At 34.1% G+C, this 20,677-nt stretch overlaps 3 protein-coding genes across 3 annotated transcripts; 2 read left to right on the forward strand and 1 right to left on the reverse strand.

Moving 5' to 3' along the window:
* The first annotated feature begins 430 nt into the window (after positions 1-430).
* On the forward strand, positions 431-3,027 carry LOC106423630 (probable inactive receptor kinase At5g16590). The gene is made up of 4 exons (XM_048746410.1): positions 431-473; positions 507-1,973; positions 2,197-2,514; positions 2,589-3,027. Exons 2-4 carry the CDS (start codon positions 698-700, stop codon positions 2,861-2,863), a joined length of 1,869 nt encoding a protein of 622 aa, XP_048602367.1. The 5' UTR covers positions 431-473; positions 507-697; the 3' UTR covers positions 2,864-3,027.
* Positions 3,028-7,146: 4,119 nt separating this feature from the next.
* On the reverse strand, positions 7,147-9,835 carry LOC106423693 (ABC transporter F family member 1-like). The gene is made up of 5 exons (XM_013864463.3): positions 9,630-9,835; positions 9,316-9,545; positions 8,958-9,242; positions 8,658-8,892; positions 7,147-8,462 (listed from the first exon to the last, which is right to left on the reverse strand). The coding sequence occupies exons 2-5, from the start codon at positions 9,526-9,528 to the stop codon at positions 7,405-7,407; spliced, it is 1,791 nt and encodes a 596-aa protein (XP_013719917.2). The 5' UTR covers positions 9,529-9,545; positions 9,630-9,835; the 3' UTR covers positions 7,147-7,404.
* Positions 9,836-10,778: 943 nt separating this feature from the next.
* LOC106354448 (transcription factor MYB20-like) lies at positions 10,779-13,064 on the forward strand. Its single transcript, XM_013794379.3, has 3 exons — positions 10,779-11,015; positions 11,713-11,842; positions 12,196-13,064. The coding sequence occupies exons 1-3, from the start codon at positions 10,883-10,885 to the stop codon at positions 12,845-12,847; spliced, it is 915 nt and encodes a 304-aa protein (XP_013649833.2). The 5' UTR covers positions 10,779-10,882; the 3' UTR covers positions 12,848-13,064.
* The last annotated feature ends 7,613 nt before the right edge of the window (positions 13,065-20,677 follow it).

Genomic DNA, 20,677 nt, shown 5'->3' on the forward strand with positions numbered 1-20,677 from the left:
AAATTCATAGTGATTCTGTAAGCCACATTGGTAGTTTCCAATCCATGTGAATAACAAAAAATGATTGTTTCTCAACACTCAAATCACTTACCAATCATCTCTTTATAAGATTTATCATAAACCGCTCTAGATTTTACATTAGACTTATTAACCATTATATATATATATATCCTTAGATTTACATTATACCTTTTTTGGGCAAAGATTTACATTATACCTAAAATAAATTACACAACAATAAGAAGCAAATAAAATATTTGTTGGATGACCTTCTTGCTTTAAATTAGAATATTAGACATAATGAATAGTATTAAAATAGAAAGATTCTCTAGATTTCTGTAAAAAGGTGAAATTCAACGATTAACTTTTTTTTCTTTCCAACCACTGCAGTCTGCAATTATAGCTCCTCTCTGGCTCTCTTTCGCTCTGTCTGCTCCTTCATCATCTCTCTCATATAAGCCAGCGAGAGAGAAGAGATAGAGAGAGAGAGAGAGAGAGAGAGAGAGAGAGAGAGAGAGAGAGAGAGAGAGCTGAAATTCATGTGAGAGGATTTCCTTCCGTCATTTTCTCTTTCCAAACACTGTTCCACACATTGTCTGAAAACACACAAAGATTTTTCCGACAACATCCGGATCGATCTCAGACAAACCCATTCACTCACTGTTCGAAAGAACTACACTTTAGAAAAAGAAAGAAGATGACGAACAAGACCAGTCTAGGTCTCTCCGTCTTCTTCTTCCTACTCACTCTCGCCGCCGTCACATCAGATCTAGAATCCGACCGACGAGCACTCATCGCTCTCCGCGACGGCGTCCACGGCCGTCCTCTCCTCTGGAACCTCACCGCCCCTCCGTGCACTTGGGGAGGAGTCCAATGCAATGCGGGTCGGGTCACAGCACTCCGGTTACCCGGCGTGGGCTTATCAGGCCCATTACCGATCGCAATCGGAAACTTAACCAAGCTCGAAACTTTATCGTTCCGGTTCAACGCCTTAACCGGTCCGCTCCCTGCTGATTTCGCTAACCTAACTCTCCTCCGTTACCTTTACCTCCAAGGCAACGCCTTCTCCGAAGAGATACCTTCGTTCCTCTTCGATTTACCTAACGTGATCCGTATCAACCTCGCTCAGAACAATTTCTCCGGTCAGATCCCGGTTAATGTTAACTCGGCGACCCGGTTAGCTACTCTTTACTTGGAAGATAACCAGCTAACCGGTCCGATCCCGGAGATTAAGCTCAAGCTTCAGCAGTTTAATGTCTCGTCGAATCAGCTTAACGGGTCTATACCGGATCCGTTGTCGGGTATGCCCAAAACCGCTTTTGAAGGTAACTCTCTCTGTGGGAAGCCGTTAGCCGCTTGCGCCGTCGCCGGAAAGGGGACCGGGAAAGGAAAAAGCCACAAGCTTTCTGCCGGAGCTATCGCCGGAATAGTGATTGGTGGTGTCGTCGTGCTTCTCTTGCTCCTCTTGTTCTTGTTCTGTGACTGCTGTCTCTGCAGAAAGAAGAAGAAACAAGACAATGTGGAGTCGAGAAACATCGAAGCAGCAGCAGCAGCTCCTGTGCCATCATCAGCCGCCGTAGCTAAGGAAACGACGGTGGATAACACCCCTCCTGCGGTGGCTAACGGATCATCTGAAAACGGTGCGGCTAAGAACAGTAAAGATCTGACGTTTTTCGTGAAATCGTTCGGCGTGTTCGATCTCGACGGTTTGCTTAAGGCTTCTGCGGAGGTTCTTGGAAAAGGAGCGTTTGGATCGTCGTATAAAGCGAGTTTCGAGCATGGATTAGTGGTGGCTGTGAAGCGGTTGAGAGATGTGGTTGTGCCTGAGAAAGAGTTTAAAGAGAAGTTGCAGGTTCTTGGATCAATCAGCCATCCAAATCTTGTGGCATTGATCGCTTATTACTTCAGCCGTGACGAAAAGCTTGTTGTGTTCGAGTACATGTCAAGAGGAAGCTTGTCTGCTCTCTTACACGGTATAAAGTTTTCTCCTTTCAATGTTTAGTAGAGTTTTCAAAATCGGATCTAAACAACACAATTTTTCTATAATGATTTTTCAAAAAAATTGGTACATGCGCTCATAAAGTGTCCGTCTAATCAATAATCATATATAAAACGTTTAATTACCGCTTAGCGATTTTTCGAATATTAGTTTAGTATTGATTCTTAGTTAAATGTTAGATACTTTGTGATTCACAGGGAACAAAGGGAGTGGTAGAAGTCCATTGAGTTGGGAAACAAGAGCTGGTATAGCTCTAGGAGCAGCAAGAGCCATTAGTTACCTTCATTCACGTGACGCTACAACATCTCATGGAAACATTAAGTCTTGTAACATTCTCTTGTCTGAATCCTATGAGGCTAAGGTCTCTGACTACTGTCTTGCGCCTATGATCAGCCCTACATCTACACCGAACCGCATTGATGGTTACCGTGCTCCTGAAGTAACCGATGCGCGTAGAATCTCCCAAAAGGCTGATGTTTACAGCTTCGGTGTTCTCATTCTTGAACTTCTCACAGGTACTAAAAAGAGAGTTCTTGGAAACTTCATTTTAGGTCAAAATGTGGTTCTAAATTTGGCTTTTGTTTTGCAGGGAAATCTCCAACGCATCAGCAGCTAAACGAAGAGGGAGTAGATTTACCGAGATGGGTTTCATCTATCACCGAACAACAATCACCTTCGGATGTGTTTGATCCAGAGCTAACTAGGTATCAAGCTGAGGGTAATGAGAACATGATCAGGCTTTTGAAGATCGGTATAAGTTGTACTGCTCAGTATCCAGATAGTCGTCCGTCGATGGCTGAAGTCACCAGGCTCATTGAGGAGGTCTCTCGTTCATCTGGTTCACATAGTCCTTTGTCTGGTTGATTCTTTTTTCTTCTTTTCAATGTGGGGTCTAAATTGATCGATTTCAAAATTGTTTGGTCTAAATTTGAATTTGTTTAATAGTTTGTTCGATGATTCTTGAGCTCAGTTGTGAAATACGTTGAAGATTTATTTTTTTAGTGTCGAGTTTATCAATTGTTGAAATATATCATTGTGTGGAATGGAAAAATTGTCTCGTTTTCTATATTATAGGCCGCCAGCTATTGGTTGACTCTTTTTTCTAACCAACTATGCAATAAAACGGCAGGAATCATAAAAAGTTACCGACAAAGTATTTCTACATTTCTTCAACTTCAAGATTTATATTTAAAAGGTGACTAAGACTAAGTATCTAAATACAAAATATTACAAATGTTATGAAATAATATTACTTTAGGTAACGGGTCTATTCAAGTTTCTTAGTTGGATCTGCTAAGTTATCCCCCATCCCCCACACATTTCAAATTCAAGTTCAGATGATTTGGTAAGGCTATTAAAACAAAGTTTCTTCATCTTTCTTTTAGCCTTTTAAAGTAATTTTAGAATGAGACTCTTTAAGAATTAATATATTTATAGATTGTATCTATCAAGATGTACATTTGTTTCAGAAAACATTTAAGGACCTAATGTATGGAAACATTAGTTGAGTGCTTCATTTTATATATAACCTAGAATATACTATCTTTTGATAAATGTATTGGTATGTAAAAAATGTTGTTTGCTAAGAATTTGTTGTTGATTATGGTCTAGTTTGGAAGTTTAAGCGAAATCAATGGGAATTGTGATGATACCCCACATCTACACCTCAAATGTTTGGTCCATTTTGTTTGATTGCATATCATTAAAGTTTCATCAACTATATCATGATCAACTAGCGTAACTAACTTTAAAAAGAAAAACTTGTTTAACATAATGACTAACCTTACTTGTTTGTGTTTGTGACTTCTTACCAGGGAAGTATATCTTAAAAATAAATTTAAGTTATAACGTCTCATGTACTGATCATATACTAATAGTACATGAGATCGACAGTATAACTGCAACCGAATACAAGGGAAACAAAATTCTTTATCGGAAAAATAAAATAAAAGCATTTGGTTTCATTTTCTATATCATCCAGATATAATTTGCTTTTTGAAATTTTTTTCCTTAGAATTCTACACTTCAACGTGTTTAAATTATAAATTAGTGAAGGTTTATGACGGTGTATAACCTGTTGAATAATAACTTTTTATCAATAAATCATGAAATTTTATGTTAAAAAAATAATAGTCTTAAGACTAGCTAAGTGACTGTTGTACGAGAATAAGAGTCATATGCCTATGATAGACCTAGAGATGACAGACTGACAAAATAAGTCAAAATCATTTTATGTTCCGAATTGAATTCATGGACATCAAAAACAATTTATAAGTTTATAACTCTAAGTGTCTACTAAGTAGCATTTATTGTAGAAGTTAATTATGTTGTAGATGCTAGAATGGTAGCTTTTAGTATTTATATGTTTTTGCTTTCTAAATAAATTATTAAATTTTGTTTTTCTGAAGAAAATTCATTAGCATTATGATTTCTGTATTACTTGTTGATCAGTTTTTAGGTGGCATTAATCATGCTACACCTAGTCATGGACACACCGTTTTGTTCTCTTGTTCTAGCTCATATCCACGTGGGTTCACATGCACATGTATATATAACTAAGTGTACTTATTTCATTTAATTGTGGGAAATACCTTAGCCCAAGAAAATACCTTACTCTGTCAAATCCATATTAAAATATCCAAGCCTTTACAACTTGTGATTCATTTTCATGTAGTTAAGAACTAGTATAACTTTTGCCAGCTCATAAAAATCATCAATATAACCATTTATTCTTTGTATTTATAATACAAAGTTTGTTTGAACATGGTTGCCAAACATGATAACTTTTTCTTATCGTCTATGAAAATAATTAACAACCATGACAATATATTTTCAAAGATTATGCATACTAATAATTCGTGAGCTGGAGAATAAATTAATGGAGGTTCCATCAAATGCTCGAAAAATGATAAACACATAATCCAAAAAGAAATTCAGTACTGATTTAAAGAAGATATATAAAAAATTAATTAGTTTATTGCGTCAACTTATAGAAATGTTAAACAATTACACATACTTGTGATGTTTGAAAAAGAAAATTATCGTGAGATTTCCAAGAGAGATATTGTAAAGTTTGTTTGGGACCGACATGGTACACAACATGGCCACCTCATCGAGACAGGATTGGACGCGGTTTCTCTCCAAATGTCAATAATTATGCCAACGATTAAAAGTAAAAACATTGTTGGCGAAACAAAAGAAGTAAACCAATCTAACTCGGTGAATTAACTGGTATAATGGTATGTATTAGTCCTATATTTAAGGGAATTTGCAATACATACCTATAGAATAAAAAGAAATATTAGTGATGATTGGTTTGAACGCGGCTGTAAAAACTTACCTGTAAAAATTAAGTTGTAAGTAAGTTGGTTGTATATGTAAAATTGTTATTGTAGATTTTTTTTGCATAGATTTTTGTTTAGTTAAATTTGATGTAGTTCTAAGTTATAGAGTTTAGATGTTTTAAAATAAAATATGTGATGTATATATAAATAATTGTTGTTTGTCAATTAAAACAATTTATATTAATATTTTTATAAATTATCAAAGCTTATTAGTATTTAAAATGTGATATGCAAATAATATTTATGCTATTTAAAATATTTCAATAATTTAAAATACACCAAAAATTAAATTAAAATATTTATAGATGTTTTTAATTATGATTATCTAATTTATTTGATATTATAGATAGTTTTTTTATTTTACAGATTCTACGGCTTATTAAAAAAGATGTAAGTTTTTTTTATCTAAAATACATAAAAAAGTTTGTTTTATTTTTTTGCTATAACTTTAAAAATAAAGCTAAAACATAGTTGGTAAAAACTAATAGAAACTTAATGTATATTTTAACTTTTGTAAAGATTACAGAGAACCATGCGTTTTCCCGGAAGATTTGCTAGGTATTTACTCTCTAGACAGCTAAAAGTGAATAAGAATCTAGACAGCTAAAAGTGAATAAGAAGCATGAGGTGTGGTTTCGGTTTGCTGGTAATCCAATCAGGTTTTCGTTGCGTGAGTTTGCGATCATAACATGACTTCCTTGTGGTAAGAATCCTACAAAATTTAAGAAGATGAAGAAAAACTTCACTGAGAAACCTTACTGGCCGTTGCTATTTGGCAAAGTAGATGTAGTTAGAGTCAAATCCACTATGAAAATGTTGCGAAAAAAGACTGTTAAAAACAAGGAAATCTGGATTAAGTATGCATGTCTTGCACTTTTGTTATTTGTTCTTCTCTCTAAGAATCTTGAAATGAAGATTATGAAAGAGCATGCAGAGGCTATTGAAGATTTAGACGATTTCTTTTCCTTTCCATGGGCTAGGTTGGCATTTGATATATTAATGTCTAGCATAAAGGAGATAGACGAGGTTATCTCAGAAGTCTATTGATGTAAAAGCTTTCGTCATAGTTATTTGATAATGTCGTTGTTATTTGTTTGTAGGTGGAAGTCAGGTCCATTATACCCCAAGATTCCTCAAGACCAATAGACGAGGATACTCTCATATGGGTCTGACGAGGAGGATGACGAAAAAGTTGATAATCTTGTTACTTTGATAAATATAACCACCATGTTTTCACAACTTCGATGTTTAAAGGCGGTACGACGAAGATGTTGAAAAGATGCGAGAAAATTCTAAGGTTCAGACGAAAGGGAAGAAGAGTATCAAAGCACTACAATTCCATCCCCAATGGATCCCTCCTTTGTAGCATCTATTGTCATGAAACAACTAAATCCTGAAGTTGCTAGGCTAGACGGAAACATAGCATATGTAACTGCATCTCCGAAAGAAGTTTATGCGAAGGTCTGTTGTATTGAAGAAACCGTTAAGAGAGTCATGGGCACAATGCTTGACACTTTCAAGGAAGAGGTCCTCCACCAATCTGTTCCAATGTCAAGTAAGGGTTTCAATTTATTTCTTTTTATTTAAAGTACGTTTTATATTTTGAAAGTTTTTTTTGGATTGAACCTATTTCAAGCTTTGGTCTCTGCATAGGCTAAACCCTGATCAATACTATTTGATAAACACCACAATCACACCTCTGTGTCTCCCTTTCTTCGATGTTATTGCATAGCTTTTGGAATGGTTTTGTGTTCATGGAACTGATGGATGTTTTTCTAACTTTAATAATATTAAACAATACCATAATCGTAAACATCTGAAGTCTTTTAATAATTGAAAAAAAAATACATCTCTGTTTCTCCTTCAAAAAAGTCAAAAACAATAAAAATAAAAGTGCAGATTGATGATAATAATACTAATATAGAAGAATCACTGACCTCTTCATGAGCAAGAAGTGCAGAGATCACGAGTGTGTGGTGTCGTTAATAACCATCACCAAACAAAATCCCTCTCACTCTCTAGCCCTGACCCAATCAAGTCCTCTGACTTGACTTTTTATCTTCAATCTTCAATCCCAGCTTTAGCCTTGAGATGCTTCTTGAAGTCCATAATGTCACCATTCCATTTAGTGATGCACTGCTTCTCACACACCCATATCTCATGAGCCACTTGGTTAATCAACCTGAAGTCGTGACTCACCAGAACCAGACCACCATCCCACTCGTTCAACGCCTCGGCAAGAGAATCAATTGTCTCAATGTCCAAATGATTAGTCGGCTCATCCAACAGAAGCATGTTAGGCTGCTTGTACGCCAACCACGCGAATATCACACGGCTCCTCTGTCCATCAGACAGATTCTTCATCGGCATCACTTGTGCCTTACCAGTTAGACCAAACCTACCAATAGCAGCTCTCATCTTCTCCTCTTCGTTACCAGGAAACTCGTTCATCATGTAGATGAGTGCAGGGACTTCCAGGTCTAGCTTCTCAGCTAGATGCTGATGGTACTGAGCAATCTTCAAGTGGTTGTGACGCCTCACCATTCCTTCAGTCGGGTGCAGCTCACCAGTCATGAGCTTCAAAAGAGTACTCTTCCCAGCTCCATTGGGACCAACAAGGGCCACCCTCGAGTCCAAGTCAACACCAAAGTCGATGTTCTTGTATATAAGGTAGTCCGGAGTGTACCCAAAAGAGACTTCCACAAACTGAAGCACTGGCGGTGGAAGCTTCCCGACGTCAGCAAAACGGAAAACGAGAACACTGTCTCTTGCCACCTTCTCCGTGAGCCCACCTCTCTCCATTTTTGCCAAAGTCTTCTCCTTACTCTGTGCTTGGCGAGCTAGTTTGGCTGAACCGTGACCGAACCGAGCAATGTACTCCTTCATGTGGGAGATCTGCTCCTGCTCCCACCTGTACTGTTTCATCTGATTCTCTTCTAGCTCGGAACGGGTCTGGCAGTACTGGTCGAAGTTACCAGTGTAGTACTTAAGCTGCTTGCTCTGCATGTGGATGATGTTGGTACACACTCCGTTCAAAAAATCCTGCGAGTGGGATACCACCACGAGGATACGGTCAAAGTTCTTCAGGCTCTCTTCTAACCAGACACAAGCTTCCAAATCTGTTGCAACAGAAAAATAAAACTCAGCACAAATATCAAAAATAATATAATAATAATACTCTCCCTTCATTAAGGTTTCTTCACGCTTACTAATTAAGTAAAAAAAATACAAAACATATGAATTGAAAATATAGAACACTTATGAGTATATACTAATGAAACACAAAACAGAAACCAAGTAAGAAGAAGACAAACCTAAATGATTAGTGGGCTCATCAAGCAAAAGGATAGTCGGCATAATGAAGAGAGCTCTCGCCAACGCAATTCTCATCCTCCACCCACCAGAAAAATCCTTAGTCTTCTTAGCCTGCATCTCCTTATCGAATCCAAGCCCAAACAGAATCTCAGCAGCACGCTTCTCCGCGGTTGAAGCATCCATGGCCTCCAACCTCTCATAGATAGCGTCAAGCCTCTCTCCGCCTCCATCATCCTATACCAAAACCCTATTAAATCAGCATCCAACACACACCAAGTCTAATCGTTCTTTCAACAAACCTGTTCAACAAGAGTCTCAATCTCCTTCTCCAACTTCAACCTCTCCTCGTCACAGCTCATCACAGCCTCAAGGGAAGTCATGTCAGTGGCCTCAATCTCGTGGGAGAGATGGTAGATGTCCATGTGATCAGGAATCGGGAGCTCCCTGAGTCCAATCGAAGTTAAAAGAGTAGACTTCCCACATCCGTTCAGCCCGAGGAGACCGTAGCGTCTCCCGTAGTTAAGCTCCAGCATCGAATCAACAATCAGGTCGTAACCATGAAACGTAACAGACAAAGATTCAATCTGCAATCAATCAATCAAAATCTAATTACATTTTTTTTTCTGATTCACACCAAGAGAGTCTCTGAGGACTTACACGAATATCTCTAGACTGTGGATGAGAGCAGAGGATTCCGGTACAGGTCCGGTCCGATATATGGATAGCATCGACGCCGCTCGACAAGGCGTCAACTCCGTTTGAGGAAGTGGCGGCGGATTTTGAGGCTGCGGCGGCGGCTTTACCGCCTCTTTTGGCGGCGGCGGCTGCTTTCTTCTGGAGAGCCTTCTTCTTGCTAGCGTCGGACACCATCTTCGATCGAATCTCCCCTGGAATCAAAAAATCAAAATCGATTGAGGATTTAGATCGGGGGAGTTAGGGATTGTGATTAATTGAATTTTTTTTTTGTTTACCTGTTGGAGATTGGGAGGAGCTGGGAGAGAGAGATCTGCTGTAGATCGAGTTTCGCAGATGCTTTAGGGTTAATGAGAGAAGTGGTTTCTGTTGAGGGAGGCGGAAGGAAGAATCGTGTTTTTTTTTATTTATATAGGAGATGAGTGCCACGTGTACGTCCAGACTTTTGTTTAGCCTCAAGTCTTTCAGTTTGCGTATCGGAATCGGAATCTAACATCTTAGTGCGTTTTTATATGGGCTTTTATATGGGCTTATTAAATTGAAGGCGAAAATTTTGTTGGTGAAGAAGCCCAAATGTCTTTGTACTAGCCCCATTATGTATATGTTTGATGTGATATTTCCAAACAAGGAAAGTTCTCGTCCTCGAACACGACCACAATTTTCTCTAGAAATGGTTTCGTCCCGTCTCGTAAATTTACCCCCGATAGAGAAAAAGATTTATCAATTCCCGATATAACTTATCAATCATCAAGAGCCATTAACCTGATTCTTGACGCTCTTGAAGAAGATGCGATTCAGAGGAATAATACTGACTTTATTTACGTTTCAAGAAAAACAGGGAATTGGAAATAAATATGCGTAATTTGTTCACTGATAGTCTGATACATTTACCAAATGACGTATATACATAACATAATAGATCCCAAAGTTTCATTTCCCTCAATAGTGCAATCAGTACCGGCCCTGACATAAAGCTGGGGAAGCCGGTGTTTTGGACACCAAATTAGATTAATATTTAGGGACGTCACAATTGACATAGTTTGTTTATAGTCTCGGTGAAAGTGGTCACCGGTACTGGATTTGAACACCAAATAAATTTTTGCTTTAAGCATTAAAATATACTGGACCGGACCTGAATGCAACTCGTCATTTTTTTTAGTCAGGTGGTTTTTGTTAGATAATAATTGTATGTCACGTTGGTACAAATCAGATAGCCACTAAACCGATATGCCTATGATTAAATATCGATAAACTGATTAATAAACACTTATTGGCCATACGGAAAATACGGATTAATAACATTATAAGGTTGGAAAAAATCTATAATTGATAGAATATACGAGAAGAAATGTAGGTCCACAGAGTCACAAACATGCTTTTGAAACCTCTACTCTAGTCTTTATATATAGGTTGTTGTGTTTCTTCTTGAGTCTTGGAAATACAACATTGTCAGTATATTAGATATCTATTCGAGCACATCTCTAGACTATATAAAGAAAGAAAAATATATAGAGAGAGAGAGAGGAGAGAGATGGGGAGGCAACCATGTTGTGACAAAGTAGGCTTGAAGAAAGGGCCATGGACTGTTGAAGAAGACAAGAAGCTCATCAACTTCATCCTCACCAATGGCCAATGCTGTTGGAGAGCTCTTCCCAAGCTTTCTGGTCGATTTTCTCTCTTTATTTCCTCCTTAAACGACATCTTTTGGGATTTCTCATGTGTAAAAGTTCACTTTCTTGCTTCTTGTGTGTTTAGCCTTTCTCTACACCAACTGACGCTTTTTTTTTTGTGCTATTTCTCTACACCGACGAAACTGATGCTATGATATTTAGATACTCGTATTTTAAAAGTTCACTTCCTTAAAACGTCCAATTTTATTACTTGTAATTTATATTTCTCTACTTTCTTCTTGTCAGCAGTTTTTATAGTAATATTTTCTCTACTTTTGTGAAAATTAATTTGCATGAGTTATTTTGGTATATGCATGCTAGTATAGATGTTCACCAACAATCAAATATACCTTTAGAAATTAGTTTCAAGAAACAATTTTGATGCAGGAGAATCATATGAATTCTTAACTTTCCTTTTTGAAATAGAATATATATTTTAATATCGGTTGGACCTAAAAACAAAAGTCTCAAAACATATAATTAGACTATTAATCATAGTGGCTGGCCCGAAAAGAAATATAGTGCTTGATATTCGTGGTCCTCACACGTTATTAGTTGATCTTGATAAAAAAAATTGTTTTGTTTTTGGCTTTTTGTTTAGTGCTTCCTGCCAAAATATATTTCGTATGGTTTTAACTTTCAATCAATCTGATTGTTAATTTAATTACTTTGGTTAATTAACTAAATGCAGGACTATTGAGGTGTGGTAAAAGCTGCAGATTAAGATGGATAAATTATTTGAGACCTGATTTAAAAAGAGGTCTTTTATCTGAAAATGAAGAGCAGATGGTCATTGATCTTCATGCCCAACTTGGCAATAGGTTTATCCTCTTTTTCTTCAAAATAATTGTTATTTCATATTATAAACATAATTTACTTACCTTAATTTGACATTGTAACTAACTCATAATATAATGAAATGTTTAAAGATTATGGACATTAGATTTCAATATTAAAGGTATTGGAGAAGCACAAACGTCATTATATGACGCAAACTTTATCACTTTTTTTGCATGAAAGAGATTGGCTAATCCACATTTTTAATTACTCATATTTTCTTTCAAACTCAATAGTTTAATTAAGTCGGTGTGATGAAAATGTTTGAACAGTCGAAATCATTAGTGAAATTATCACTTATAAAATTTTCAAATATTTTATTTTTATTTTTGTGCAGATGGTCAAAGATTGCCTCTCATCTACCAGGAAGAACTGATAATGAAATTAAGAACCATTGGAACACACACATAAAGAAAAAACTAAGGAAGATGGGTATTGACCCTATGACCCATAAGCCTCTCTCTGAACAAGACGGTGCGCAACAACAAGCTCAGGGGATAAAGAAAAGCTTAGTGTCTCGTGATGAGAAGAACACAAACCAAGGCCAAGAAGATCAACAACAAACTAGAAAAGAAGAAGATCAACAACATCAACTAGGGAAAGATTTGGAGAAGAACAACACACCCATTTCTACTGATGATGGGTTTTGCATTGATGATATCCCATTACTCAGTCCACATGAGATATTTGTGGACATCTCTTCTGCTCACCATCATACTAGTGATGATAATGCCAACATTAACATTAGTAACTCCACTTCACCTTCTTCGTCTTCCTCTTCTACTTCGTCATGCATATCATCACTACCGGGTGATGAGTTCTCAAAGTTTCTTGATGAAATGGAGATTGTTGATCTCAAGTGGCTCTCATCCGATGATTCATCAGGGGGTGACATTAATTACAACGACGGCAAGTTCAACAACAATGTTGATACGATGAGCTTGTGGGACATCAATGATTTGAGCAGCTTGGAATTGTTTTATGAATGATCATGATGATAGTGTGGTTGAAGCGGATGTTCAAGAATGGTTTTAGATCATGATTCATGGACATTTGATCTTCTTTAACTTTTAGTTTTTTTTTTTCTTCTCTTGTTGTTTTTAATTGTTTTTGTTTGTTTGTTTGGGTTTGGCCTTGGTGTTGCAGTTTAGTGGATGATTAGGTGTAAAAGTACATATGTAATTAAAGATTGCAATTGTGAACATACCTTTCTCTGTTTAACCTCGTATATACCACTTGATACTGAACCTCATATCTTGATAATCTCGTAATTTTATGACAGAGCAAAATAGTTTTCATGATACAATTTCTTAAAATTCAACATACACGTCAAACCATACTTCTAATGCATTGGGAAACAAATCCGTCGCTATATAGGTTTGTGGGTCAAGTTCTCTGATGTCTCTCAATGAAATTCGTTTTCCATTCGTAGCCAAAAAGAAAAAAAATTCGTTTTCCATTTTTATTCACTTAAAACTTTTCACATAAGAATTGGAAAACTAAACGATGATATAATGATGGCATCATGGTGATGAAATCCATTGCCGATAGACTTCACCAAATCAACGTCACACTCATAATGATTGAATTTCAGGATTTATTAATAAATAACACGTACCAAATATTCTCATTCTCACGTTCAAACATCAAAACATTTATGGTGGACCATCGACCTCTACACTCACTTCTTAATTATTTCAACAAATTTAAATGAACGAACCCTCCATTTTTATTTAATCGATCAATGACGAAAAATACCCACGCATTCAAAACGTACGAAAAATACTCACGCATGTATCTACCTGCATTACAATTCGCATGCATACTTGCATATTACATATGTTATATGTATACAGTGGCGATGAGCGATGATGACACATGTGTACGTCATTTTTCGTCAACCTATATGTATGTCTCGATGCTGACATATGCAGGTCCCTGGAAAAATAAAATTACGTATTTAAAAAGAATAATGTAGAATAAAGTCACTTATAAGTTCATAGCTTTGTAACCATCTTTTAATCTAATAAATAATATGAATGCTAAAAAAAAGTAACATACACAAATACAAGTGCTGATCTTTCAAAAGATGAGAGTTTTCAGATAGCGCTAATTCAGTGGTGATAAAAGATTGATTCATATGCCCTCGTCTCCAGCTTGAACAAGTTATAGTTATACATCTAAGCTAGCAAAACACTAAGGCCTTTGTTGTTGTTTTTTTTCTCATGCTTTAAATTGAAGAATATATTCAAAAAAAAAAGTTAAATATTTTGGTTATCCAAAATAAATAATTTAATAATGAATTTCTTTTTCCCCTTGTTTTCTCTTGTATAGCAAACGAATACTAATTTAATAATATATAAAATAAACAATTTTAAATTCCTTTGAAATAATAGTTTATAAAATTATAAACTCATTATTAACAATCATAAATTTATTATTCGAAAGTAGATGCATTTTTTGAAGTTTATTATGCTGCCAATATATATTTTGGATTAGGCGTGCAAACAAAACAATAAAGTTTGTCAAAAAATAAAAATAAATAAATTTTTGTCTATTTGATCCCTTTTTTATTAATCAAGAAGCATTTTGAATAACTAACCATGCTTAAGTAAATTAATAACAACTTTGCCATTTTTGCTGACGTGGCAAGCTCACAGCCCTCCTCAGCCACCTTAGTTAATAGGTCTTTAATTACTAGAATATTTACAATTATTGCCTTTGGTACATATTATATATTTTTTCTTAACATACGATATTACATGGTTCGTAAAATAAGTTAATAATCCAACTCTATCGTCAAGCCTTCTGGTAAGTTACTCTGTACCAGTTTTCTCCAACACAATTTCATATATAATTTCAAAAGCTTGAGATGTTTTACAGTGGAACCCACTCCAGCAAAAAAAACTTGACTTCTTCTTATTCTTACCTTACGATATAAACAAAACGTATCCCAACTAAAGCTTAGTGTCATGCACAAAAGTCAAGCAAAGTGACATTATATAGTAGTTATGTTCGTTCATGACAATACTCACGAACTCAACTCAAGCTTACTACCATTGAATTAACACACTTGTGCACATCTCATGTTACTGTTTCAAATTTTTGGAAAAAAAAAATCAAAAGAAACTCATATAATAGAAACAAAAAAAAAAACAACACATATTCGAAATTATGATTTGTAATATTCCATTATATCGTTCCATATCTTATTTGTACGTTTTAATTCATATGTTCATAGTATTGACGTGAGTCACGTGACCTTGAGTTATGTTTTATGTGCAGAGTTAATCTCTCCTCAGTATATGCGTAATGCATCAGTTAATTATGCCATTATTTTTGAATATATGCTAAGAAAGCAAATATGAAATCTTATTAATGTGAATAATATGTGTGCATGACAAATCAAAATATATAAACTTAATATATATAACTTACAGTTTTGGTAGGATATGATTGAGCGCATCAATTTGAATTAAATCTCTTGCTCGGTAATTTTAATGATGTGATTTGATTATGTCAATATTCTAATTTATCACACTGACTACCTATATCTACGTATTATTGAAGATATTGAACAAGGTTTGAAGAAACACTCCAGCTTCTTATACAAAAAATGAGAAGATTCATTATAGAGTTTGTGTTATATTTTTTTTATATGATAGTCTACATACTTTCAGTAATATACATTTTGTGAACGTAATTGTATATATGCTTTTAAGTTTAATGAGTGATTTTTGAGACAAACTATAGTAAGTATGCTCGAATCTGTCCCAAAACAATTAAACAACAACTTAGAAAGTCTGATGCTAACCTTTAAATCTGCAGCCGTCTACGTATGGATGTCAAAATGGATAAACCACCCTATATAATTTAAGCTCTAATTGGTACAGATTTTTGTATATGTTAATTGTTCTAATTTTTGTTAACAAAATATAATTTATATAATTTAAGTCATTATATATGTGTTACATAATGTAAACTATACACAAAAATGCAAAGGATTTATTGCTGAGTAATTAACTATGGCACTTCAAAAATTTAAGCTTTAGTTGGTACGGATTTTTGTATATGTTAATAATTCTAATTTGTGTTACCAAAATATAATGTACATTATATAATTTAAGTCATTATATATGTGTTACATAATGTAAACTATACACAAAAATTCAAAGTAATTAAAATTATTTAAGACACTCACTTTACCTAGTAAACTTATATATGAAATACACATGTTAAAATAATTATCTATATGATGATTGATCGTGACGTAACCGATGACATTTTTATTGTATATATATCATATTGCTTTCTATAATTAAACAATGTTTTAAGAAAGTTTAGTACTGTCTTGTCTGTTCCAGCATAGATCGATATCTTAAACATGTTTTAATTTAGCAGTGTTTGCTGTCTTGACACGTATCATATATTTTCTTTATTTTAATGCCAAAGTTTGTAAGTGGGTTCATATTTGTCATCTAAAATGAAATCTGGCTGTAACTTTATCTATTTGTATAAAATTAAATATGATATAAAACTGAAATTTGATCAATCTCCTTGAATAGGTATAGCTGGTAAATAACTCGATCATTGAGTTTGTAACACATCTAAAGATATAAAATAATTTTGACTTACCACAATTTCGTATACGAATCCAACTTAAAAAGTAGATACAAATTGTTATAAAAAGTAAATAACATTAATTTTTTGTATGTATATATATTTTTAAAAATATCACTTATTCTGAAACAATTAGTTTTAAACATTATTTAAAATGAAACGGAAGTAATTAATACTCCCTTTTTTTACTTATCTTACTTTCATTACTAAGAAAATGCAGCATATATAGTAGGACCCCATGAATTGAGGGCAGCCACCGGTGGCTTCATAAGGCTGTGCCAATATGACTGGTCCTGTCGTGTATTATGTAATTTGTATGTGAATAAAATTTTAAGACAATTAATGGGACACACACGAATGAGATTGATAGACAAGTACTAACTACCTTCACCAAACCACTTTGCCAAAAAGAAAGATCGGTATTATGTACTTTTGATTGTCACATTATAACATCACTCTTTCGTCAAAGAAATACGGTAGTCTAATAATCAAACGATTTAACATGTAAGATAACAAACTATCTTCTTTGCATACTAGTATTTCACTTGTTTATGTATATTCTGATGGGAATATCTATGGATCAAATTTTGTGATTGAGATCAAACATTAATAACAAGCCAATTAAACATCGAATACAGTATAAAATCTATCAAACCTTACGTAAAATTAAGCTCATTTTTTTTTGTAAAATTAAGCTCATGACTGCTTTGCTATCCTAATTAACAAAATCATGCGTGTTAACATGGCTTAAATTAATATTATTTTGGGAGGAAAATGTAGAAGATAAGTGCTTGTCAAATGAAAAGCCTTCATGCTATATATAATTGAGAATATCCCGATTTGTTTCTTAGTTGTGTTGAATAAGAAACACGAATGCCTTAAAGTTTACAATATGCTGTCTTCAGAATTATAAAATACAAAGAAAGTGGAAAAGGAGTGCATGTATATGAACCTTTTTTTTTTTTGAAAAAGAATGTATATGAACCTTTCTCATAACAAATATGATCATTGCTTAAACATGACTTGTCACAAAGAAGAGCAAAAGGAGTGATAGTGGAACTGTGAATGATGGATTAAAAAGAAGAGAAAGGAGGAAGATAAGGGAACTATTAAATTTTCAAAGAATTTTTAATAATAAATAATTAGGTTGGTGGATAACTTTTTTAATAAATTAAATAAAGAAAATTTGGTAAAGACAACAATTATTATAATACATATGAAGTTTGTGAATGAGTATAGTTTCGTTCTCCTGCTTATTGTGACACATTGGTTAAACTTCACACCTTTTTAAAAAGTCCATTTCCTTTAGCAAAGTTAGTCAGTAATAACTATATGTATACTTATATATTCCCATAAAATCACAATATCGTCTATGATTTTTGATCAATATGAATATACAAAATTTCCATTCTTGTGATAAATCGTCATTTATATACTCTCAAATATTATCAGACAATATTATATTAACCTTTAAACATGGTTGGCAAAAAGTGTCAAAATGTGATAAGTTTTCATCTACATTATTAAAACCGAAGTACATTTTAGTACTGTTTGGAAACTTAGATAGTAGATTAAATGAAAATTGTTTGGAAACAAAAATATCAAATTAATTTTTTTTTATTTACATATTTAGTCATTGTATTTATTTCTCATTTACAGATTCTGTCGTTTGGAAACTTGGATAGAAAATTAAATGAGAATCGTTTGGAAACACGAATAGCATATTAAATATTTATTTTTATTTACACATTTAGCCATTGCATTTCTTTTTTATTTATAAATTTGCCACTTCACTTAAAATAAAAAAATTAAATTAATTACAATAAATTGTTATTTCTTTTTGCTGAAAATAAAAACACAAACTGTAATATATAGTATATATTAATCTGCTACAATACAATTTTCACGAAAACCAAATATCATAAAATTAATAATAATTCATAAAAACCTACTGTAAAACGTTAAATCATTTTTAAATAAATAAACCAAAAATCAATAAGATAATATATGAATATTACAATTACATCAATTTCATCAAGTTATAAAATTATAAATATAATATTACGTACATATAAAAAATTATTATCAAACATCTATATTATAATATAATATATTCTACTCTAAATATATTTTACAAAACATAAAAATATAAATAAATATTTTATAAAATCAATGGTTTATAAATTTACATTGAAAGCAAGTTAAATCCAACATCCGCGCAGGAGTGCGGATCAAGATCTAGTTTATATTAGGGTTACACAAAATCTCTATCAATGTGGTGAGAAGACACTTTCTCGTTTCACGCGGACTCTATCGTCTAACGCTGCCCGCATCTCGGCATCTTTATGTAACGCGCTAAGTCCACATGGTTATCAGGTTATGCACTTATTCCTGAAAATCAATAGGCCCACACGACCACGATTATACTTTTACATACTGATAACATGGCCTTAGGCTTTCTCCTTGGCACTGTCGTCAACAAAATTTTGAGCATTACGTACTTCAAAATGGACGTGATTTTTTATTAAAGAAAATAAATAAATAACAAACTACATAGAGTAAGCAAATTCATTTATTGATTAAGCTTTTACTAATTACACAAAATTTAGTTGATAAAAGAATAAACAATCGAAGGTTTCATATCCACAGTTGAAAACTCCACACCAACTAACTGCCACAAAAGAGATTCACAGTTTCAATAAGGCTCAAGGTTAACATCTCCCAAGTCAAGTCCCGCATCATCATCAATCCATCATCATCATCATCAGGATGAGTAATGAAAGTTGAGACAATGGTTCCACTATTATTGCCATCAACAAGAAGTTTCGAAAGAATTAAGGGCTGAGTAATGAAAGTTGAGACAATGGTTCCATTATTATTGACCGAAGACACGGGTCTAGCTAGGGACAATATTTTTCTTTCTAATTTTTAGTTTCTGTGAGTTATGTTTTTAATTTATTTCTTGTGCTGCTGCTCTGTGATGATTCTATTGCTTTAACCACATTGAAAAGGGCTGAGAACTTGATTCGGGACTTCTTGATTTAGGCCCAAAGAAAATAGTTTTTTGAGGTCGGCATTGGTTGGTGACACTTTGATCTAAAATGCTTAGTGTTTTAGATCAAGGAAGAGAGAACTGTTGAGCTTTATTGACATTTTCTTAGTTTAAACCTTGAAAAACCTTGACATCTTCTCAAGCTCTCATATGTGGAAGCTTTTGGCACATTATCTGAGAAGCAGCTTTGTAATCTTCAAAAATCTTTGTTATTTGATGATACTACCATTCCATCGCTGATCTTGTTTTTTCGGGTGCACAATGATGGTTTTAAACCACCACACATGAGATTGCATTCCCTTTGTTTTTGAATCGAAGAAAAAATAACAGCCTGGAGTTTTTGGGATTTGCTTGATGCCGGATTGATGTAAGATTAGATGCTCCACTGTGTTCCACTCCTTTGTTAACGGTTTCCAAATGGCACACAACTGGTTAAACTATGTCACGGTTGTTATGTATTTAACTAGTTATATAATAGAACTTGTTACGAGCATCATTTAAGAGGTTTTCTTAGGTTCATAGTCAATGGCCCAAAGCTTACACAGAAGAAGAGCTATTAATAGCTCCTCATAGATTTTGCACGTTTCTCAGCTTCCATCTTCCACTGCACTCGTCATCTGAGAATCCACAATGAGCTTCTCCCCATGTATTTTTCATATCCCACCGAGCTTGATGGACTTCCTCATGAATCTGAACCATGTGATCCATCATGCAAATGAAAATTTCCTCTATCTGAAAAGAACATAACAAAAAAGTATATTCATGGATATTTGTTACACTGGAGAGTAGAGTACTTGACTAGAGGTTTTTTTTTTTTTTTTTTATCGACAAAAAGTTAAGAAACTAAGAAGATTCCTGAATTAGAGGTATTTACAGCAAATCAGTAGATGATAATCTGTAAATCATATTTTTAAGAGAATTTAAAAATATCAACATAAAATCACATGTCCAAAAACTCAAGATAAATGGTGTATGTTCGTTAATCTGTGCAAGATTAACGAGAATACATACATTATGTTGAAGAGTTTAGGGGGGGTGAATGGTAAAATAATAATAAAGGGGCTAAATTGTGATTTACGAAAAGCTTAAGGGGTGTGACAGGTAAAATAATAATAATCGCTACTAAACCTCGTGTCTGAAGGATACA

Source organism: Brassica napus, chromosome C2 (genome assembly GCF_020379485.1).
Source record: "Brassica napus cultivar Da-Ae chromosome C2, Da-Ae, whole genome shotgun sequence".
NCBI classification, from domain to species: Eukaryota; Viridiplantae; Streptophyta; class Magnoliopsida; order Brassicales; family Brassicaceae; genus Brassica; species Brassica napus.

Coding starts and splice junctions, on each gene's coding strand:
- LOC106423630 (XM_048746410.1), top strand. CDS start 698: ATGACGAACAAGACCAGTCTAGGTCTCTCCGTCTTCTTCTTCCTACTC. Junction 1,974..2,196: donor CTTGTCTGCTCTCTTACACG/GTATAAAGTTTT, acceptor TGTGATTCACAG/GGAACAAAGGGAGTGGTAGA. Junction 2,515..2,588: donor CATTCTTGAACTTCTCACAG/GTACTAAAAAGA, acceptor TTTGTTTTGCAG/GGAAATCTCCAACGCATCAG.
- LOC106354448 (XM_013794379.3), top strand. CDS start 10,883: ATGGGGAGGCAACCATGTTGTGACAAAGTAGGCTTGAAGAAAGGGCCA. Junction 11,016..11,712: donor AGCTCTTCCCAAGCTTTCTG/GTCGATTTTCTC, acceptor AACTAAATGCAG/GACTATTGAGGTGTGGTAAA. Junction 11,843..12,195: donor CATGCCCAACTTGGCAATAG/GTTTATCCTCTT, acceptor ATTTTTGTGCAG/ATGGTCAAAGATTGCCTCTC.
- LOC106423693 (XM_013864463.3), bottom strand. CDS start 9,528: ATGGTGTCCGACGCTAGCAAGAAGAAGGCTCTCCAGAAGAAAGCAGCC. Junction 9,243..9,315: donor CACAGTCTAGAGATATTCGT/GTAAGTCCTCAG, acceptor GATTGATTGCAG/ATTGAATCTTTGTCTGTTAC. Junction 8,893..8,957: donor TTGAGACTCTTGTTGAACAG/GTTTGTTGAAAG, acceptor GTTTTGGTATAG/GATGATGGAGGCGGAGAGAG.